This window comes from Phragmites australis, chromosome 19 (assembly GCF_958298935.1).
Source record: "Phragmites australis chromosome 19, lpPhrAust1.1, whole genome shotgun sequence".
NCBI lineage: Eukaryota > Viridiplantae > Streptophyta > Magnoliopsida > Poales > Poaceae > Phragmites > Phragmites australis.
The window spans coordinates 20,264,379-20,288,665 of record NC_084939.1 but is presented as its reverse complement, the minus strand read 5'-3'; the positions used below and the strand labels follow the sequence as shown (position 1 = coordinate 20,288,665).

General features: G+C 44.9%; 1 protein-coding gene and 1 pseudogene across 1 annotated transcript; both read left to right on the top strand.

Annotated features, from left to right (window-relative positions):
- Nucleotides 1-6,859: 6,859 nt before the first annotated feature.
- On the top strand, nucleotides 6,860-8,318 carry LOC133900556 (2-alkenal reductase (NADP(+)-dependent)-like). Its single transcript, XM_062341733.1, has 3 exons — nucleotides 6,860-7,227; nucleotides 7,345-7,522; nucleotides 7,618-8,318. The coding sequence occupies exons 1-3, from the start codon at nucleotides 6,967-6,969 to the stop codon at nucleotides 8,244-8,246; spliced, it is 1,068 nt and encodes a 355-aa protein (XP_062197717.1). The 5' UTR covers nucleotides 6,860-6,966; the 3' UTR covers nucleotides 8,247-8,318.
- Nucleotides 8,319-12,621: 4,303 nt separating this feature from the next.
- Nucleotides 12,622-20,983, top strand: LOC133900246 (ankyrin repeat-containing protein ITN1-like; annotated as a pseudogene).
- The last annotated feature ends 3,304 nt before the right edge of the window (nucleotides 20,984-24,287 follow it).

Genomic DNA, 24,287 nt, shown 5'->3' with positions numbered 1-24,287 from the left:
GAATCGGCCACATGGTTAAGTAAATTCATATGCAAAAGCAACTTTTGACACAAATGTGTGAGCATCTACACTTAACCACAAAAACCCTTATATCCTATCATTCATACCATCAGCACATATGTAATTGAACCATCTCAACTCATTGTGACCATCAATAACTTCACCACATACCATCATCCCAACATCGATACTCTACGACTGTTGTGGATGGATAGAAGCATGCTCGATAATAGAGAGATTGGCTATTCGAATTGATTTTACACCCTGCAGGGGGGTACTCTTGGACCCACATGACACGTGACCACTGCCCACGCAACCCGTCAGTCACGGGTGATTATTCATGTATCAATCATTCACGTACCCACCCTGAACCTTTGTTCCCATGTTGATCCATCTGGAGGCCACCTAAATCCTGAGCGTATGACGACTTAACAGACACAATCTCAGGCACCTCTAATAGCATTCTTGCCCACATCTCAACACATGGGTCAAATGAACGCGTTGTCTTCTGATACTTGGCTTACTCGTCCCGTATCCAGGTATGCGGTGAGCATGGAAAAGTGCTAAAGCAAACGGCAATAATGATTGGTGCATAAACGATGCAAGCAGTCTATAGCATCCAGGCTCCTCTCTCGACCTACCCCTAGTACCAGCCACATCTCGTCTCATTCTCACTCTCATCCAACCAACTGCCTCAACCCAACATTGTTGTCATTGTGAAAGTAATTGAATCCTATCCTCGCGAACAATGAATCAATCCACTTCTCAACTTCTACCGAGGACCTATGCATTTCTAAGCATCACGAACAGCTTTTAAGTTAAACAACATCATATTGAACCCAAGTTATGAGAATACAGATCATCAATAATTCAAGGTGAGGGAATTTATGCATCAATATAGGTTCTACCCACCAAAACCCAACTTGATTTGCTGAGGCTTTTAAGTTAAACAACATCATATTCAACCCAGGTTATGAGAATACAGATCATCAATAATTCAAGGTGAGGGAATTTATGCATTAACATAGGTTCTACCCACCAAAACCTGACTTGATTTGCTGACATGCATAACATACATAACCATAATTTATTAAGTTATACAATAAGAGATCCAAGGTAATAAGTAGAGTATGCTTAGATGCTTGCCTTGTTACTCCGGTGCTTCACTCGCATTCAAAACCGATTCGGCTTCAATCTTGACAACTTAGAACGATGGCGCATCACTCTCTAAATAAGTCAAGAATGCATCGAATAAGAAAATGACGATGAAAATGTATAATCATGATGCATGGATTACAAATGATAAGTAAAGCATCATATTTCAAAGACATCTGTAAAAGATTACTAAATGACTCAGGTCAGAATAGGTTTGAACCTCAGATAACCTAACCTAAGTTCATAAAGCTTTGGGTGACTTGCGGCCAGACTGCGGGCATGGTGGTGGTCAGATCAATGACTGGCACTCAAACCGGCCCTAGTGGCGATCTGACTCCTGACTATGAAGTTTTACTGGATATTCAAAGCTCAACCGACGGTCAGACCGCTGGGGCCTATCAGCGCCACTTTGAGAGGCCAACGGTGAAGGCTCTGGCAACTCCTTCAACTGAGAAGGGTACCAAAATACTTTATGGGACTAGTGGAGTGCTCCTAAGGTGATTTTGACCCCATTCACCTAGCTACATTCGGGAAACTCTATGAATAAGCTCTAGGCTAGGGTTGAATTTAGGTCTAAATGGAATGGGGACCGACTAGAGTTCGGAATTGATGGGGCAACAATAGGGGATGTCTCACCTCGATGTAAGGAAACTTCCTCGCAGATCAATTCACTCCAGGAAAACTCTGATTTGGAGATCGGGCTCTGGGTGTTTTGGGGTTTGAGGTGAGCGGACTAGAGTGGAATCTTCTCTGGTGAAGAGGACAAAGGGGATGAGCCTCGAGAAGCTTGGGGAAGTCTCCTCCATTGATCTTCGGTTGTTGAAGTGATCGCTCCTTCTCTTTAGAGCTTGAGTAAGGAAGAGGGAGTGAGAGGAGAAAGAGAAGAGAGAGAGAGAGAGAGAGAGAGAGAGAGAGAGAGAGAGAGAGAGAGAGCGAGAGAGAGAGAGAGTGTGTGTGATCGATGACATAAGTGAGCTTCTGTGTTGTGGCAGTTAGACTGCGGGAGCTACCGGTCAGACCGCGGAAGCCCACGTGGCAAGCCACGTGGCTACCTCTAGCAGTCAGACCATGGGGTATCCCGGTCAGACCGTGGGAAGCATTTTCCCACTTTCTCTTTCTTTTTGTTTGCTTCATCTCCGTAAATGACTTTTACGGTCTTTCTATCTATTTCTAAATCATTTCCACTTAAAAAAATACTTAATTTAATAATTAAATACATAAAAAATGTAAGGTCATGATGATTATGCATGCTTAAATGCATAATTAACATTGTGGAAGATTACAACCCACCCCCCCCCCCTAAAACGGGAATCTTGTTCTGAGATTCGACAAACTCAGGTAGAACGTGATGATGATGAAGTGGGAAGGATTCTTCCATAGACGGAAAAGGATTTCACTGAATTTCATCAATGAAACAAAAAGATAGCCACTGGAACTCCACATGAACTGGCGGTCAGACCACAGCTAAGCCCGATCAGACCGTGGGTACGGTGGTTAAATAGAAATTCATACAGAGATTTTTGGGCTCCTATGGTCAGACCACAAGTATTGGGGTAGTCAGACCGTGAGCCAGTATAGAGTTTTAGCAGTTCTGGACGCTTCTGGCAGTCTGACCGTAGAGGACTCTAATTTCTCGGCTAAAATGGTTTCTATGTGCAATCCTTTGGGAATGAAAATTCTAACCAACGAAATGATGAACATAACACGTGTGAGATGCTCAACTTAGGTAGAATTGAAACGATACTCACAAGTTTGCAAAAAGATCAAAAAAACTCAGAGCGGAATCAATCTTCACGCTCCCAAATGGCTTCGTCCTCGGTATGGTTGCTCCTTTGCACTTTGATGAATTTTATGGAATGCCGTCGAGTCTTGCATTTCACTTCATCCAAGAATTGGTCACTTGCAATAGGTCAAATTGGGTTGTAAGTCTTGATTTTCCACTTTAATGGCCTCAGTCGGAACTCGAAGGCACTTCTTTAGTTGTGAGATATGGAACATATTATGAACGGCGGAGAGGTAAGTCCAACTGAGAGGCCACCTCACCACGCCGAGCAAGGATTTGGAAAGGTCCCACATATCAAGGTGCTAACTTCCCTCTGACTTAAAAATGATACATTCCCTTAAGAGGGGACACTTTGAGGTAGACAAAATCCCCAATAGCGAATGCAAGCTCTCTATGATGATGTTATGCATAGCTCTTTAGACGAGATTAACCAGTTAGCAAACACAGGTGACGGTCTTGACATGATTTTATGCTTCATTGACCAGGTCCGAATAATAATATACTTGAGGTATTTGATGCATTTAAGCATAATCTGCTAGTTGGTATTTCTTGATATATCCGCTAGCTGTCATATATACTAAAGTCGATGTTGCAAGAAATTTGAATAGATGGAATTTTTATATAGGAATGGCTCGTACAAAATCAAGTCGCTATCTACAGACGTACCCCCAATACAAGGCCCCTCCTCTAACCAGGATCCAGTCGAGGATCATGCTCAGAGGGAAGCCCGAGTGCATGCCTCAACCTGAATCAACCTGATGCTAATGCTCCGGAGGGTCCAATCATTGATGCTGCGCCGGATGGTCCAACCACTGATGCTCTGGAGGGTCCGACCACTGATGCTGTGTTGGATGGTTAGTCGTCTGAAGGACAAAGGTGTGGCCGAGGTCCCAGCAAGATGCGTGAAGGCCATTTTGTCATCACGGAGGTTGCTTCAGTCGGGGAGCCCATAAAACCTCTACACGTACTCGGGCCGTTCAAGACAGCATGCGGGTGTCTCGTAAGGGACCATGTCGCAATCACTTACAGAACTTGGAGAGGCAAACGAGATGACAAGTGGGCGGTTCCCGATAGCATCAAGGATGTCATGTGGGGCAAGTTGTCACAAAAGTTCAAGTACCCTAAAGGATGCAACATGGCCATAGCGAAGCATCAGGCCCTAGTCATAATGGGCATAATTTTTAAGAATTTTAAGGGAAAATTATACAAAGATTATCACTTGAAGGGTCGAACGACGGGCTGGGATGATGATCCTACAGTGAAAATTTTTTGGAATGATTTCGTGGAGTACAAGGATTCAGAGAAAGCAAAAAAGATAAGTGAAGCAAACAAGGCCAACACCCAAAACAACTTATACCCCACATAACCGCCCCGCGCAGGTACGTTAGGAAACTTGAACAGTGGGAGAAGATGAAAGAAGACGTAACTAAAAGTGGTGTCACGCCTATGACAGCTGAGTGGATTCCACGAGTGAAGAACTACCTGTATGGGAGAGGGGTGACTCTTGCGACTGATGGAAGCTTATGCTTCAAAAGCGAATGAGAACTAGAAATCACGCAGAAGATTAGAGATGCCCACATCCTGTGTTCCTAGGGCTCTTTCCAAGCAGACAGGGAGAATTACGAGCTAACATTGGCACTAGGAAACAAGGAGCACACTGATCGCACACGTGGCAAGGGTTTGAGGCCTTGGAAGGTTGGCTTCGAACAAAACACCAACACTTACAAGAAACGAAGAAAAGAAAATATTCAAGAATGATGGCCATGATAAAAAAGAACTTGCAGAGGAGAGACAGATGACAAACGCCAAAATAGAAGCAGCTATGCAGCAAGCCAGGCAGCAAGCAAGGCAAGAGCTGTTAGCCATCACAGATAATATTTTGGTGGCGAGCCCTGGTGGTCCTCGGAGTAGCTGCACGTCCATGGGCTTCCAGGAGAAGCCTTAATCCGACACCCCATGGACGACATCACAGAAAGCACAACATGCAAGCTTGTCGTGATAGTCTTGGATATTCCCACAACGATGGATAGGGGTCTGGCTGAGCAATGGGTGGAAGGGACCCTCTTCAACGGTCGTCCGATACCACAAGGATATGCTAGACAGTGTAATACATAAGTATCATAAAAGGAAGCTGGATTACCCTAGAGAGGCAGGGGAAACAAGGCTATCAAAAAACATAGGCCATTACATCCTATGGTGCAAGTGCAACATATTGTTTGGTGAAGACACAGACGAATCTGGGTCTAGTTCAGAGTCGTCGAACGCACCCAGAGGATCTCCGCCTCCTCTGCCGCCACCTCCACAGCCACCCAGAAGTTCTACACCTCCTCTGTTGCTGCCTCCACAGCCAACCAGAAGATCTCTGCCTCCGCCGTCGCCTCCACAGCCACCAAGGAGATCTCAACCCCTTCGCCACCACTACCTATCCCGCTCCAGAAGCCGGTAGCACCTGCACAAGCTCAAGAGTCGATGTCATCTTAGAAATCAACTTCGTCATAACAGGGAGCAGCAGCTAAGAGGCGGCAATATCTAAGAAGCCGACATCTCCTCTGCCTTATGATTTAACTGAGGAGGAAACCAGAAGAAAAGTGAGTGCCGATGTCACTACACACTTCAAATGTACTAAGCTAGAGAAGAGTGCTATCGATCTAGCAATGGTCGCCAAGTTTATTCAGATTTTGACAAGACCTATGGACCCACCGCTAAAATCTAACTACGCGCGCATCTTGGGTAAAAAACAGTTGAGGAAGACGTCGATTAAGAAGGTAAAAAAGCAAAAGGCACTAGAATAAGAGGAAGAATTAGAAAGAAACTTTCTAATAGATGCCAGAATGACAAAGGAAACACTTTATGACGAGTCCAAGATTGAAAAGGCAAAAAATATTTGAAAATTTAAACTTGGCGAACCACTGATCGAGTCCCTGGTCGGAGCTAACAACTCAAATGTGGAGATTCCATGCCTGGTACATAGAGCGGTCGAAGGCCGGTAGAGAAATGTTCGTGTTCAAATACAGACATTGTGATTTCCTCCACGGGGACGGTGAAGTCTGGATTCATTTTGACGAAATGTATTAATTGTACCACCAAGACACCCTTGGCGTTCAACTCATAAGTTTGTTGACTCTGTAAGTGTCTTACATGTACAATTCACAGTATGAATTCTTATACCATTAGACTGAATGTCTTAACTTCTTGTGTATATAGAATGGAGATATATACATACGGTCAAAAGACAATTACTGAAGTAGGATTCCTCGACTCAATGAAAATTAACCAAACGATGGTCGCCACCCACCAATGAAAATCCACGGGCGCCAATAGGTGCCGAGCCACACGCGCGCGCCCTTCCATGTCGGGTCCTGAATCTCTGTTGCGTACTTGCCCCACGGCCGCTGCTGCATGTTGTGGTACCACCGGAAGTCCTCCTCCGATTCTGGCGAGCAGTAGTGGTACTTCTCCTGCTGAGGCAGCGGTGCGGACCACTACTGCTGCTGCAAGACCAGCACGTGTGCTAGCTGATGATGATGACAACGAGGAGAAGGAGACGACCTGCACGGCTCGGGGTGCTCGAGCATTTTGGGAGTGAGGGGGCGCTCCATAGAAATAGATAGCGAGAGGGTCGTTTTTGGGAGTGGGTAAATATTGTGAGTGGGATTGGGAAGCTGTTTGAGCTAGGTTTTATAGTGAAATTCTCTAAATTTGATTATAGGGAGTGAGATTGGGAGATTTTTGAAGATGCTCTTAGCAATGGAAAGAAAACTATTCTCCAGTAAAATAGATGAAAGACAACCGTGCTTGATGTCATGGATTGCACCAGCGCAGTGGTCAGGTCATAGCTGGTTGGCGTCATGGGTGACACATTTCTCCCGTCTATATAACCGTAGGAGGAGGGCGTATTCTAAATCAACACTACTACTCACAGAGAGCTCGCACCGCCGCAGTACGCGCGCAGTAGCAGGTCAGGCGACAGGCGATCAGCTAAGCCATCGAAGTCCAAGCACGCGCGCGCCATCTGACAGGTAGAGGAAATGGCTGGCGGCGGCGAGGAGACGACAGTGGTGGTGCGGAACAAGAAGGTGGTGCTGAGGAGGCACGTGACCGGGTATCCCACGGAGGAGGACATGGAGATCGTGGCCGACACCGTTCGTCTGTCCGTGCCAGCGGGACTGACGGCCGTGCTGGTCAAGAATCTGTACCTGTCCTGCGACCCCTGGATGCGCCTTCGCATGACCAAGCACGACGACGGCGCCTCCATACCGGTACCGGCCACAGACTTTGTCGTCGGGGAGGTACGCATTGAAATTTGCTTCACCGTTGATCGGTCGCTTTGTAAATTAGCTTGGCTGGAGCCTCAGATTGAGAACTGAAGAAAGCTACATACGTACTTTTGAATTGTGATTGATCAGGTTTTGGTCAATTACGGAGTGGGAAAGGTGATCGACTCGACGTACCCGGGGTTCAACGCCAGCGACCTCGTCTGGGGGATGAGCGGATGGGAGGAGTACACCCTCGTCACCCACCCAGAGTCTCTGATAAAGATCAATCATCCCGAGCTGCCGCTCTCTTACTACACAGGTGTTCTTGGTGAGCGACCACATGGCTTCATGCGCATGCTTCGTTTTCTTGTCCAAGTCTCTCTGAGTCCCTGACATCGATCCAATGATTGTCAACCATCCCAGGCATGCCAGGGCACACCGCGTATGCTGGCTTTGTTGAGGTCGGGAGGCCAAAGAGAGGCGACTCGGTGTTCGTCTCGGCAGCGTCGGGTGCCGTCGGCCAGGTTGTCGGGCAGCTCGCCAAGATCGCCGGCTGCTACGTCGCAGGAAGCGCCGGCTCCGATGAGAAGGTCGAACTCTTGAAGAGCACGTTCGGTTTCGACGACGCGTTTAACTACAAGTCAGAGAAGGACCTCGCCGCCGCACTCCAGCGGTGCCTCCCGCACGGCATCGACATCTACTTCGACAATGTTGGCGGCGCGACTCTGGACGCGGCACTGCTGCACATGCGCCACGGTGGCAGAGTCGTCGCCTGCGGGATGATCTCGCAGTACAACCTGGAAGAGCCTGACGGCTTGCGCAATCTGGGCTGCATCATCTCCAAGGCTGTCCGGGTGGAAGGGTTCAGCGTCCGCGGCTACCTCCACGGGTATGCCAGGTTCGAAGAGGAGATGGCCGGATACATCAGGGAGAGGAAGGTGGCCGTCGTGGAGGACGTTGTCGACGGGATCGAGAGGGCGCCGGCGGCGCTCATCGGGCTGTTCACGGGGAGGAATGTTGGGAAACAGTTGGTGGTGCTCGAAAGGGAGTGAGTTGAAAGTGTTTACCTCTTTTGTATTGCTATATAATAAAATAATAAAGACGTTCAGATGTCAAGGTATTAACGACGGCATAAGTGAAGAAATAAATCTGTAATCCTCAAAACGTGCAGCAGTACTACTTTTCACCACATCAAGGTTCTGCAAACAACGCCCTGGCGCTGAACCAGTCTCTCACCGCGGTCAATGACAAGGGGGCATGCTTCTTTGGCATCATTTTTACTCGGACACTGCCGTGATCAGACCGTCAGCCTCCACCGTCCTTGTGATCGTCAGCCGCCTGCCACCGTCTTCCGTGACCAGTCGGCAGTGAGAACAGGATTGAATGTTGAACGCTTTGTCTATCACATCAGCAAGAGAGAGCTCTAGCGACACACGCGGCCATGGGAGCCGCCCTTTCCATCCTTGAACTGAGGGTCGTCGGCACGCTGCAACAAGCTGCACCGCCTCCGACGTCATCTGCGTCCCGATGGGCGCTGATGTTGGCCTCACAATGTTGGTGGAAGCAGAAGGATCAACAACTGGCCCCGAGCGGCTCTCGGAACCTTTGGTGACCGGAAATCGACCACCCACTCTTCGACCGCTCGTGAAAGAGCAGCCCGGCCTCTTGCCGCTGAAGCCGCATCGCCAATCTTCCTCAACGTCAAGGTGTCGAATTGCCTTCGACGACCAGCACGGATTGCCACCGACCACAAGAACCTCTGCCCCATCACTTTCTCTTCTCTTCTCCTCCCATCCTCCTTAAAACACCAGCTCGTACCCCGCCGGAATGACCGGCGGCGGCGGCGACTACCTCTAGCACTCCGCTAGAACGTTCGATGTTCTTGCCTCAGATCGCCTCCCTCTTCTCAAAAGAAGAAAATAGATAAGTACCCATGCAATTTACATGTTTACACAAATAACCATTAAGAAGCATTTGAAAGGAAAAAAAGAAGGATTTTAAAGCCATGTGACTATTTGAATTCTGCAACTGTCACAATAAACCATATACTCCATCCAGTCCAAAATATGTGTCATTTTGAGTTATGTATAGTCAACTGTTTTAAACTTTAACTACAATCACTACCGGAATCCCCATGTTTGCCGAGTGTGCCTGACTTTGCCGAGTGCATTTTATCGCGCACTCGGCAAACCACCCCATATGCCGAGTGCCGAAATAAAGCACTCGGCAAACCCGAAAAATACACTCGGCAAAGTCAGGCACTCGGCAAACTCGAGAAAATAAACTCAGCAAAGTCAGGCACTCGGCGAAAACCGCGCCACGTGTCCCTCCTCACGGACTCTGACGGCACGTCCGTCCTTTGCCGAGTGTCGTCTAACGGACACTCGGCAAACATTTTTATTTTGTTTTTCTCTTTTATTTTCTTTATTTTCTTCTTGTTTTCTTTTCTTTTCTTTTATTTTCTTTCCCCCTCTCTTTCTATGTTAAAATTTGGCATTTTTCTAGGTCCGTTTGCTATTTTTAATTCATTAAGTGCATTTCTAGGTTTTTAATGGATATAAGTCAAATTTGTACTGCAAGTGCATGAAATAATGGAAAAAAATGGGTAGAAAAATCATATTCATATTGTTGAGTCTACTTTTAGGCATTTCTCAAGAAATGAAAAGAAATTTGTAATATCTGGGTGGCAACACACGACCACCAACATGTAGCTTATTGGATTTTTAATTCTAAAAAAAGCAAATGAAGTCTGAAAAACATGAGACTTGCCATGGTGTCATGATATGATACGTAGAGGTTGTGGTAAAAATTTGAGAAGGTTTCACAAAAGTTGTCATGTACGATGCTTAGAAACCGAAACATCTCCGAGGAAGAATTGTGGTTCCGAGATGGAGCAGATCAGTTTTGAAGCTGAAGTGACGATTGAATCATCGTTTGACCTTGAAACTTTTTCTACACTCAACATACAACATAGCATATTTCATGTTAAAATTTGGCATTTTTCTGGGTCTGTTTGTTATTTTTAATTCATTAAGTGTATTTTTAGGCTTTTAATGGATATAAGTCAAATTTGTACTGCAAGTGCATGAAATAATGGAAAACAATGGGTAGAAAAATCATATTCATATTGTTGAGTCTACTTTTAGGCCTTTCCCAAGAAATGGAAAATTTTTGAAACATCTGGGTGGCAACACACGACCACCAACATGTAGCTTATTGGATTTTTAATTCTAAAAAAAGCAAACGAAGTCTGAAAAACATGAGACTTGCCATGGTGTCATGATATGATACGTAGAGGCTGTGGTAAAAATTTGAGAAGGTTTCGCAAAAGTTGTCACGTACGATGCTTAGAAACCAAAGCATCTCCGAGGAAGAATTGTGGTTTCGAGACGGAACGGATTAGGTTTGAAGCCGAAGTGACGGTTGAATTATCGTTTGACCTTTAAACTTTTTCTACACTCAACATACAACATAGCATATTCCATGTTAAAATTTGGTATTTTTCGGGGTCCGTTTGCTATTTTTAATTCATTAAGTGCATTTTTAGGCTTTTAATGGATATAAGTCAAATTTGTACTGCAAATGCATGAAATAATGGAAAAAAATGGGTAGAAAAATCATATTCATATTGTTGAGTCTACTTTTAGGCCTTTCCCAAGAAATGAAAAGAAATTTGTAACATCTGGGTGGCAACACACGACCACCAACTATAATAGCCAATTGTACAGTACTGCAAATAATAAATACAGGATTAATATAAAACCCGAGGGGTTTTATGGAAATAGCCGATTATAATAGCTATTTTCGGCCAGCGGGCCGAAACAACCTGGGCTTGAGCCTTATTGGCCTTTTGGCCCAAGCCCACATCGGGCTCCCCCTCATCCCCTTGCCATATAAAGAGGATGGCCCGCTGCAAACCCTAACCGCCCCTTGCTTTTGCAGCCGCCGCCGCCCTTTGCTATGGCCGCGGGTGCTGCGGCACAGTGTGCCGCAGGGCGCCGGAGTGTGCTGCTGCGCCAAACCAAGGAGCCGAGCCGCCGTGCGTCGAGTCGCTGGAGGACGCCGGAGGGCGCTGCGGCCGTGTCGACCGAAGGGCGCCGCCGCAGATCCAAGCCGAGGAGATGCCGAACCGCCGGCGGTGAAGTGAGGCGAGTGGCGGAGGGTGGGCGCTGGGCAGTGTGGTGGCGGCCGTGGCGTATTTGTGCGTGGGTGGTGGCCTGCGAGCTGCCGGGCTGTTGTGCGGTGGTGGCCTGCGAGCCTTCGGGTTGTTCGTCGGCGCCAGAGGGGAGGTGCGCGCGTCGTCACCAGTCCGGCTCGGGCCTGCCGCTAGAGGCTCGGGTACGGCGGGAGGGAGCTCGCCGGCGCCGCCGAGTCGGCGCGCAGCAGCGCCGCAGCTTCCGTGAGGGCGGCTCGTGGCGGGGGAGGCGCTTAGCCCTCGGGGAAGCCCCCGTGCGCATCTCTCCATCTCCCAGATGTCGATGCAAGCTGGGTCATCGGCGGCGGTGGGTGGAGGGCAAGGCGGCGGGATTTTGCCGCCCAGCCAAAACGCCAAAACGAAGCGCGCCCGCCAAAACGCGCCAAAACGCGGGCTGCCAAAATCTCCTGCGTAGTGTTTTTTTTTAATATAACTGCGCGAGTTTGCCGAGTGCCTGAAAAATACACTCGGCAAACCATCCTGTTTTGCCGAGTGTATTCCTTCGACACTCGGCAAACCCCCGATACGTCCTGCTGCCGTTTAGTCACTTTTTTTTGCCGAGTGTCGGATTTGACTCTCGGCAAAGAGTTTGCCGAGTGCGCGATAGAAAACACTCGGCAAACAGCTGTTTGCCGGCACTGTGTATGCCGACCGCTGTTTGCCGAGTGTTACACTCGGCAAACCCTTTGCCGAGTGTTTTTAAGCCTTTGCCGAGTAACAAAATCCGGTAGTGAATTTACTTTTTATGCATTGAGTTTTGATATATGAAAATAACACGGATAGATTTATCTCAAAAAGTACTTTTATAATAGTATACTTTTGCTATGATTTTTATATATATATTAAAAAAAGTAGTAATCAAAGTTGTATTTTAGGGAGCTTGTTGATGTGAAAAACAACACTTATTTCTGACTGGAGGGAGTATATAATTTGTTGGGGCATGTCACTTTATGAAAATACCTTGCAAATAAAAAGGTTTGGCTAATTCAGACTAAAAGGAATGAGAAATCGAGAAGGAATTCAATACAGATGCGGAATCAGATTGAGATTATATAGTAACTATTTAGCCTTCAATTTTTTTAAAAGAAAACATAGTAACAGTGTAACTAGAAGGTACCAACATAGAAAAATAAAAAGGAAACTTGAGCCACCCACAATTTTGTATAATTTATTGTTTTCCTTGAGTATTAGATTAATTACTGCGAGCATCATTTGCACCTTTCTTTGAATTCATGCAGAATGAAGTGTCCATGCTTATGTTGAAAGCTGATCCAGAAGACGCAACATCTACTTATAATCTCAAAAACGATATCAAGGCTAGAGTAACTTATGCATCTAGGAAGGATGTCAGGTCACTGATTCAAACATACACGAGCAACACTTCCCTAGTGGCGATCCTCATGGCGACGATTACCTTCGCCGCCGCTTTCACCTTGCCCGGAGGATATAGCAGTGACGCTGGAAGTGAGGGGCTTCCCATCATGTCAAGGAAGCTTGCGTTTCAAGCATTCTTGATCTCCGACACCTTAGCAATGTGCTCCTCACTTGCCGTTGCCTTCACATGCATCATAGCCAGGTGGGAGGACCTTGAGTTCTTGCTGTACTATAGATCTTTTACAAAGAAGCTTATGTGGTTTGCATACGTAGCAACAACCACGGCATTTGCAACTGGTTTATACACAGTTCTGGCCCCTCGTCTCCTATGGTTGGCTATTGCAATTTGCATTCTGCCAATCTTATTGCCCACTCTTACCAAGCTGCTTGGTGAATGGCCTGTCTTGAAGCTCAAGTTTCGGTTGGGTCGAACTTTCAACTCTGACCTCCTTGATATGGTCTGACCTCGTCACTTTGTGTTGTTGATTCCGGCTACTTTATGCTCGCGTTGTTTGTTCCAAGACATGTTTAAACATTGTAAAAGAATGTTATGTTAGTAATTTGGATTTCTGTGTAAGACCTAAGCTATGCATTGAGAACGCTTCTAGTTTGCCAATCGTGTGTTGATGATTAATTACTCAAATATTCTGTTCAACTTTTTTTTCAAAGTTTACTGATAGCAACCATGGACTTCATATTTTAGGCACCATAGAATCTGAACTATATTTTTCAATGATAATGAGACCTCATTGCTAGGCCTCCGCCGCTGCCGCTAGCGACGTTGACCTCACCACCTTAGCCGGCTCTCAGGGCCATGTGCGTAGCTGTGTAGCCTCTTCTGCCTCACTAGTTGCTCCAGAAAGTTTTGGTTCACAGCAATCCAACATCGGTAACTAGCTCGTCTGTAACTCCAATTGCGTGCACTACTTTGCTCCATCTTCTGTCACACTCGAACAGCTTTGAAGGATTTTCTAGGGGAAAAATGCCAAATACTCTAAAAGTCAATTTTGAGATTTTTTTTCCCATAAGTTATTTTGTTGCAAAAATCCCCAAAAATTTATTCGGTTTTGAGTTTTCCCCTTTTTCATTTTTCGTATATATATATACATATGTGTATATATACATGTATATACATATATACACATGTATATACATATATACATATATATATATATATGTATATATACACATGTGTATGTATGTATGTATACACACACATATATATACATGTATATACATTGTGTATATACATATGTGTATATATATATATATACACGTGTATTATATACATACATATATATATATACATGTGTGTGTGTGTGTGTATATATATATATATATATATATATATACACGTGTATTATATACATACATATATATATATACATGTGTGTGTGTGTGTATATATATATATATATATATCTGACAGCTGCACCTTCAAAGGGCTGCTCAAAGCAACCATATCTGGTGATGCCAGATCAATGAAGCACCTGGCTCTGCATGACCCGGGCGTGCTGCTTGGAAAAACTCCGCAGGGGAACAACTGCTTCCACATCTCCTACATCCATGGCCGCGAGCGGCTCTGCAAGGAAATCCAGGAGCTGAAGCTGAGCCAGCTTCTCCTTGCCCTTGTCAACGCAGACGGTGAGACGCTAGTGCTCACCGCCGTGACAAGCGGTCATCCCTCTCTGGCTTCTGTTCTCCTCAGACGCTGCCGTGAGCTGCAGCTGATAGAGAAAATCTTGAAGCAAGACAAGAACGGATGCAACGCACTGCACCACGCCATCCACAGCGGCCATAGGGCGCTGGCGCTGGCGCTGATAGCAGCAGAGTCCGCCCTGTCGCGCGCCTTCAACGAGTACAACAAGATGTCGTGTCCTGGTAATTGGTATGTGATTTGTGGTAGTAATTCAGCAATTAGAGAGAATTTGGACTGGGAGAAACCGAGGAGGAAGACGAGTCGAAGACGATATCTGTTCTGTTCTCCCTCTCCACGAGTTGCTGACCTCTTTTGAAGTGCTGACCTTACCTTGGGCTTGCCTTTGGGCCGTAGCTTGGTCTATTGGGCTTGCCTTTGGGCCGTAGCTTGGTCTATTGGACTTGCCGGCCCACAACACCACCCATACAGTCCATGATACTGTATATGCCTGACATTACCCCCTCCGTGAGAAACAGCTTGTCCCCAAGCTATGGCATTCAGATATTGCTTGCACACCACATCGTTGCATCTAATCATGAATCACTCCTAGAGCAGCAACAATATTTTTGCCTTACCATCTCAGCCATCTCCCAAATTGATGGCATATTTAAAATTGTAACTGATGATGGTATAGTTGGCTTGTACTTGATCACTGAAACTTGTGCAACTTCCTCACCAGCACACTTCGGCTTCTCCGTGCTCACAATTTTTGTTGCCACTATGCTTTCAGAGATAATTTGCTGTACACCAGGATGCCATGGCCTAGCAAGAGCAATGGCATAGCAACCTTGAAACTCTCTCTCAACAGCAACCACCATAACTGGACTAAGATTCCCCATGCATGCAGAGATAAACCCCTGGACACCGGGATCCCAAGGCTTTATGATATAAATGCAAAGGCAACACTGGAAATACTTAGTTTGATAGGTATTTGTTGATAGGCGAGAGATGTAATAGATGTTGCCACTTTCATCTTGTTTTAGCTAGAAAGCCACCTGATTTTCTTGAAAGGTCACCATGATGAGAATACTACGTTCATTTAATATAATGAAATCTGAAACGCTGAATGAACAGCACTCCAAAATATTGAACCATCGCTGAACCTCATGAGTTTTAGTACTTCAGCATTTGTACATATCACACAAATGCTTGATGTTCACCAAGTTCAGAAGCACTGAGGTGCCCTTAAGTAGATTATGCTTGTCAAATACTTCAGAAATCATATTGCAGCTAGCACCCACTTTGAGAAGTTCCTCCATGATTTTATGCTCATAGATTCCAGGACTAAAATCACTCTGTCCCCGTGATGCCGTCTTGTTGAACACAAGTGTAGCACAATCCATTTTAGGGCTGAACCATAGGTGAACAACTACAATCTATCGATCAGTGCCAATCCTTCGAGGGAGAACCATTTACCCTCCAGCCTGCCCCAATACATCCTTAAATATACTCTTCCTTCCAATCCTCACTAGTGAAACTGAATTTGCTATGCACATTTGCTTTAGCAATCCTCCAGAGATATAATCAATGAATTGCGCTTGAGAATATTATGAGCTCCATCAGTAAAAGAAGTGTTGTACAAGAGCACTACTACTGTTGAGGGAAAGATCTTAACATAGGAGCCTATGTAATACAGTAGTCCATATAAGATCCAAAGACCTCTTGTAATATTTGTATTACATTAAAGATTGGAGAGCAAGTTTTACTTCTGCCCCCACCGTCCGTAGGGATCCGGTTCCGAAGAGTGAGAAGACCTATCGTCCGCAGGGATCCGGTTCCAAAGAGTGAGAAGACCTTCGTACCAGAAACACCCTTCGCACTATGCAAAAAAGGGTGTTCCAGCCGAGAATCGAGCCCGGTGCATACCAGCAGCGGGGTGCTGGGCTGCCGTCGGAATGAGGCCCGTTATTCCTTTTGGACTTAATTCCCATGAGTTGCAGGCTCGCAAGAGTTTGATGACTGCGTCTTGTGCTGAGACTGACCTTAGCAGCCTCGTTAGTAGCTATTTGCTTCTAGTTGTAGTAGATGATTTACTTTCTGATTAGAATAGCTACGCTAGTCACTGACACCCGGCCTTAACATGGTCTCAGATCGACTATTCTATAGCCCATCTTGGTTAAAATGATAGGCTGCTCGCGGCATTTACACTGAGTTAATAGAATATGGAGCCCTCAGCGTGCCCTCCGGGCACACATTTGCGTACCTGCGCTGGGTCGCAGCGCCTGAACGTGGGTTGTATCTGCATGCCATTGAGACACTTGGACTGCAGCCTCTTCAAACAAGGACATGCCACTGACATGAGTGAGTATGTCGGCATCCGTTCTGTTCATGGCCCAACGCACCGGGCGTTGAGTGATGCATACTTGTGACACCCACTTGACATGTTTGCTTGTGGGCTTGCTCTGTGTGGACATTGTGGCTGCAATGGACTTGTCATCGAGCGGAACATCATCAACACCTACCGGGTTGGAGATGGATGAGCGCGAGGCCGCATCAATCTTAGGGGTGGGCATAGCCATCAGCTTGCTGGTGCATCGTACAAAACTAGGCATCGAACACGTAGCTGGCGCCTCTGGTGTGACATCCTTGTGGCTTGGCTGCCAATGTTGGATGTGCATCATGAAGCATCCATCTCAAATGCAACGGCCATTGCAAACTTCTCGAGCACGAATGGTGTCTGGAGTCAACTGGAATGAGATGAGAGCACGCATAGCTCTGATACTAAATGTCGTGTCCTGGGTAATTGGTATGTGATTTGTGGTAGGAATTGAGCAATTAGAGAGAATTTGGATCGGGAGAAGCAAGGAATTGGGGAGGGGCAGCATGAACAGCAGGAGACGAACCGAGGAAGAAGACGAGTTGAAGAGGATATCTGTTGTATTCTCCCTCTCCACGAGTTGCTGGCCTCTTTTGTATTGCTGACCTTGGGCTTGCCTTTGGGATGTAGCTTGGGCTATTGGAATTGCTGGCCCACAACGCCACCCATACAGTCCATGATAGTGTATATGCCTGACAAATGAGTCACCCATGTTCATCGCGGTGATGAGAGGTTTCACAGATGTTATCGAGAGACTGCCGAAAATCCCTAATTTTGCTCATTCTGGTGCCTGTGGTTACAGTGCTCTGCATGCTGCCGTGAAAAATGGCAATTCAGGTGGGACTCTAGATAGTAACTTATTCTCTAATAGTATCATTACTAATTCAACTGTCATCATTCCATGGTTGTTTAACCATTGTTCATTCCTTGATTTGGTTTCAGTTATAGCTAAAAAGATTATTGAGAAGCGTCCATGTTGACCAGAGAAGAAACCGATAGGAAGAATACCTTAATGTACCTGGCAGTAATTTGGGACAAGATTGACATGATAAGAGTATTGTTGGAATATGATTGGTCTCTAGGGTATGTAATCTCCATTGATGTGCCGCTTATGCAGTAACTTTGTTGTTTGGAGCAGCAGCACTTAGCTGGTCGCTATGGAAATGCAGAAACGATGTTATTTTTAATAATAGAAATCTTTTACCTCCTTTACAGTTTATCTATACATACACACATTGACTCTGTACCTGGTCTGTGCTTCAGCAATCGGACCTTTGTCAGTCAGTGGCTATGGCACGTGTGTGTCTTGAGCAGGCCATCATGGAGCTCTTCGCCGGGACAGGATGGGGTTCTAGACTATGGATTTTTTGCTCATCATCATAGTGATGTTGGTGTAGAGAAGTTTATCTTGTTTGTTAGGTCTTGCTCCACGTTCTCCATATTCTTTTTGTTTTGTTTTCTATCTTTGGGTTGTGTGCATCCTGGCTATGCAGAAGCCGGGAGCATTCTCTTATGAGGTTGTACCATCTTGTTATGACGATAAGATTAATAAAGTTCCCTTTCTCGAAAAAAAAATGTTTGTTGTTTGGCTCTCGGCACTCACTTTGCCAACTGTTCACGCTTCTTTCTAATCAACTTTATATTAAGATATGATTGCTTCAGTAGTAAGCAATTATAATTTCTTGACCTCTAATGCAGAAGATAATGAAGTAGATTAAATCTAAAGAGTAACAATATAGAGCCACCTCCATAGATGGTGCGAATATTTTCCTTTTTTTCTACTATTGATGTGGTAATGTATAGCCTTTAATGTGGTGGTTTCTTTTGTTCCAGTTTTACTAATATAATGGACATAGTGACATTATAATAGGAAGGTGACAGCACATAAAAATGAAAGTTGTGCAACACCCGCAATTTCATAGAATTTCTCTTGTCCTTGAGTATGATATTAATGTGAGCTCCATTTGTACTTAAATTCATGCAGAATGAAGTTTACATGCTTATGCTGAAAGCTGACCCTGAAGATACAACCTCTTTCTATAACCTTCATCAGCGTGCTAGGGAAAGAGTAACTAATGAGTCAAGGAAGGATGTCAAGTCACTAACTAAAACTTACACAAGCAACACTTTGTTAGTGGCAATCCTCATTGCGACAAACACCTTCGCCGCTGCTTTCACCTTGCCTGGAGGACACATCAGTGATGCTGGAAGCGCAGGGCTTCCCAATTTCCCATCATGGCAAGGAAGCTTGCATTTCAAGCATTCCTGATCTCTGACACCTTGGCAATGTGCTCCTCACTAGCAGTTGCCTTCATATATATGCGTCATAGCAAGGTGAGAGGATATTGAGGTCTTGCTTTATTACAAATCATTTACTAAGAAGCTTATGGGGTTTGCATACATATCAATCACCACGGCATTTGAAATTGGTTTATACACATTTTTGGCCCCTCATGTGTAACACCCCAGGGACCACAATAAGTCTGAAATGTCACTCATACCAACCTACAGGGTTGCCGGAGCTTAAAGGAAAAATTGTGGTAGCACCTCCCCTGTATAAAGAGGTATAACTGACCAAGCACCACATAAAGAGATAAACAAATACCATCACACTAGCAGTAATAAACATCCTAGCAAACAAGGAACATTCCTTGAATGAACTTCCACATCATAACAAGAGACCGTTAACAACGAAACAACTAAGATACCAAACTGGCATTACAATAAAAAAGACAAACAAGTGGAGGTGATCATGCATACGTCGTGCTGCTATCCCTCCTGAATGCTCGACGTCACCTCATGGTGCACTTGAAAGATAGCAAGGGTGAGATTCAAAAATTTCAACAAGTGAATTGCTTTAACAAGCTATTGAGCTATAGATCATTAAACATTCATCTTTAACCAAGATATTAAGTTGTTTAGGTTAACATTATCTGAAAAACATAAATAACTTGATGATACAACATCTACATGCTCCACCCACTAGCTAAGTCTTCACTTCAGCAGTATCATCCATCATGATATAAATACTTCCTAGCAATATAAGATCGATATTGATGTATTTAAAGTAAAGATATCCATATGAATGCATATGTAAACACCTGTCATGCTCTTCCTCACCTTTACCCCTTCACAAGCAATATAAGGTTGTGCACTGTACCCCTTCTCGAGTAACATATGGTGTTGTATCGATACAGTCACGAATACTGTGTGACATAACTTCCAATGCATGAGACAGATATATATATATATATATATATATATATATATATATATATATATATATATATATATATATATATATATATATATATACATAACTTCCTAAATAAAATGCTTCCATGAGAATGCGTACGGATGTACATGATATGTTCTTTCTCACCCTTAGTATTTCTCAGGTAACATAAGGGTGTGCATCGTACCCGTTCTCGGGTAACATACAGCGCTATACCAGTACAATCACGGCTAAGTGCGGCGACAAAACTTCTGATGCAAGATGTCGTGCTTATGATATGCTTCCTGCATAAACGAAAGACATAGCTTTCAACATATGGATATACTTCAAGTATTGCATACGAAGAGTATGAACACCTGCAAGTAAATAACATATCCAACCTCTTTTACCTCATAATCCATGAAATCATCAAATCTTCGTAAGGTAGACAGCAGTAATATGCTCACATTCAACTTAATAGATTATTAGAGAGTACGTCAATTAAAAGATGGAGGTAACTAAATAATAAAGTATAGCATAACACAACCACTACATTCACTTGCCTTTATCGAGCGGCAATGGAAAGCTCTAAGCACGTCCCAAAGCCACACCACCTGCTAAAGCAAGTACCCTCTTACCACAGCAACACATACAACACATACCAACATACTGAACATGATCCTACACTCCAAATCTCCGCATACAGGAAACCACATTGCGTCATAGCAAGGTGGGAGGATCTTGAGTTCTTGCTTTACTACAGATCCTTTACTAAAAAGCTTATGTGGTTTGCATACATATCAACCGCCACGGCATTTGCAACTGGTTTACACACAGTTTTGGCCCCTCGTGTCCAATCGTTGGCTGTAACAATTTGCCTTCTGTCATTTCTATTGCCCATTCTTACTAAGCTGCTAGGTGAATGGCCTGTCTTGAAGCTCGTCTCGGTTGGGTCGAACATTCAAATCTGAGTTACTTGATATGGTTTAATTTCATCAACTTGTGTTATTGATTCCAGGTACTCTTTACTTGGTATGTTGCCTATCGTCTGGCAGATGGTGTTGTATTGGTAATTTGAGATGTCATGTAAATCATAAACTATATACTTTGAACATCACTTATATTTCATGTTTGTGATGATTAATGATCTCTTGAACATTTTTATTTCGATTTTCTAATTTTTTTTATCAAAAGTGCACAAACTTATCTGCAGGACATAAATATATCTATTCTCCTTTGTAATAGGTTCAGTAATCTCACTGTGCCAGAGCTTGTTTCAGAAATTGAGCGCGTCTCAAAGAAATGAAATAAATGCAACAGAAATGAGCACCAATTTCTATTACATTTATTTCAGACATAAGTTGAACTTCACCAAGATTTCAGATCATTCAGCTATCAAGTAACCAATTCATGGAACCATTCTGACTACATTGTTCTTCCTGTGGAAAAGACTAAACTAGGAGTCTAGCAAAACATCTTACAAAATCAACCTGCCCAGGCTCCCACCAATATTTGCCGAACTGTCAAATGCGCGGCTCACATCAAACACTGAGACTATTATTCACGCAACTCCAATATCAAAGACCATGAAAATAACGATTGGAACAACACTACAGACTAACGATTGATCAACATTGTTTCACATTTCTAGTGCAATCAGTGCAGCTAAGGTTTGGACGCAGATACAGTTGATCCATCTTGCAACACCAGGACAAACCAATCCTGCAGATACACAAGACAAGGATGTACATACACGAACATCTCAAGTTGATACAGAACTCTGATATCCTAGTGCTTACCTACTCCTTCGGTTGCACAGGAACCCGAAAAGATACAGAGTGTTGCTTTCGGATCAATCTGAATATTTCCAAGTTACAATAACTCATAGAATCTTAGGTATCTGACAAGCACCCTCTGATCATACAAATTCACCTAGTTTGCTACAATAAGCTCATCTTCAGCATCACCATTTTGTGGTTGCATTGTCAATTCATCATCAGCAGTGCTGAAATGATATTTCTCTCCGACAGCACTCAAAAGCTGGTAAACTTCGAACATTGTAGGCCTTTCCTTTGGAGCAGAAAGTACACAAGAACACACCTTTATGCATTGAAGCAGCTCAGCATCGTTGTCCTTCCCAATCGAGGACTTGTCAACTGCATCCTGAAGTATAGAGTTGTTTGACAGGTAAGTTATCCAATCCACCAAACTCCCTTTGAAGTTCTCTCGGGCATTTGACGCATGTCCTTCACCATTGACAAGTTCAAGCAAAACAACTCCAAATGCTATAAACGTCCCCTTTTAGAGTTGCCACAAGGGTGCGCGTATAATCAGGTGCTATATACCCCAAGTCACCAAACTCACCATTGACAAATGTGCTCAGGTGGGTGTCAATGGGATTCATAAGCTCTTGCCAAACCAAAATCAGAAATGTTAGGCTCATAGTCATCATCGAGCAATATGCAGTTAACTGCATCTAACCTGAGAAGGTTCCTCCCATCTGCAGTACTAATGGCCGGTGATTTTAACAAATGCATTGAAGAGACCTGCGATAATATCATCGATGCAACTTCTTAAAAGGAAGCTCAAAAAAACATGAGGTTCCCTCGGGCAGGATGCCGACTAGATACAGAGATCTGATTGTTCCACGAGATTCCATCGGGCAGGATGCCGACTAGATACAGAGATCTACTTTCTGATCGGCCTGATTGTTCCACGATACAAACTGGCAGTAACTCTCAGAACACGAGGTATCTGACTCAGGATATAATAGTTTGCTGCAATAGGCACTTCAAGCTTTTTCTGTAATTCAGCAGTCTATCGTCCTATTGCACGAAGAAGGTCAGCTTTAATCATGTTCCTAAAAAATGGTTATCACCGGCCGGTGGATAGATTTTTTTTTTTTTGAGACCTGTAAAGCAGCAATCCTCCTTAATGGTGTTCCAGGCCACTGGATCAACTGCAAGCAAGGGCTTCGCCAGGGCGATGCTCAGGTGATGCTGCTAGCTGTAGCCTAACCATAGCTCCGACCTCGAGCCGACTGGTGGCTCGGTTGCCATCTGAAGGCCGGTGCGAGATAGACCAAGAGCTCATCGACTTTTTGTGGGCTGAGATTGGACTCTCGGCCAAGGATCGGTGGTGGGAACAACATGGTGGGGAAGGGCACCGACGCTATTCATACTTTCCAGGGTGGCGAAATGCCGGGGACCCGGCTGAGGGCTCCGGTCGTCGAAACTCGCTCAACGAAGAGGTTGGGCAACTCGCATGTCCAGCAATGGCAAATTGGCAATTTCCTTCCAGCTACATCTTGCGACGCTCCGGCGACGGGTAAGGTGGAGGTCAACCTCTGATCTACGTCGACGGGAGCAGTAATCGTGGATCCATTTCAAATTTCGAACAAGGCCACTGTTGACCGTCTGACAACACAGGCCGCTCCATGTTGGTGGGCTAATTCGTACGGCTTGCGTGGCATATCCTGGACAACCTCTTCGGACGCCTCTGGGCCTGTAACCGATACGATTTCCACCATCTGCTGGGTCCATCGCTGCCTATCAGAAAACAATCCATGGCTCCTTGCCCGAGAGTCGACGCAATTCAACCCTGATCGACGTTGCCGGCACAACATTGCAAGCCAACGTTGGCTCAAGTGCTGATTTTATTTACAAGCGTCTTCCACTGCACGGTCTACTTTGGAGATCTTTTAGGGTGCGGAATGGGAGTCGAACTCCCGCCGGCTCACTTCACCCATAGAGTTTTACCACTGGGCTACAATCCCGTCCGCCGCTCAAAGTGCTGATGGCGGGTAGGAACGGAACCATCGCCCCTGCCTTCAATCCAAAGGAGCCAACCCAGGGAACAATGGGAGGGGCGTCGCCTGGGGTCCTCCTCTGAAGGATTAAGATACATGCTGCTTTCCTATGCTTTCTTCCATGAAGGATTAAGATCAACAACCAAGAATGCTCCGACACTATCGATCTCCATGCAAGTACGTTGGTAAGAACCTGAAAATAAACATCATCATTAGAGAAGTGGCAATGAGAAAAAGGATTTATTCAAAGTGCTTAAATCAACTGCAGAGCTAATGAGAGCACGGAGGGGACAAATCTCTAAAATATATGCAGAAAAGCAATGCATATGAGAACCTTTTGATGATCAAAATTGATATAGTGTGAAGAATTTCTGAGCTGGAGAATTCAACGGTCGGAACATCTGGTCATAATATCAGAACTTCCAGTTTTTGTGAATATTGGATGGTCCGGCGTTTAAAAATTTGTTCTCACCAGATTTTTTATCG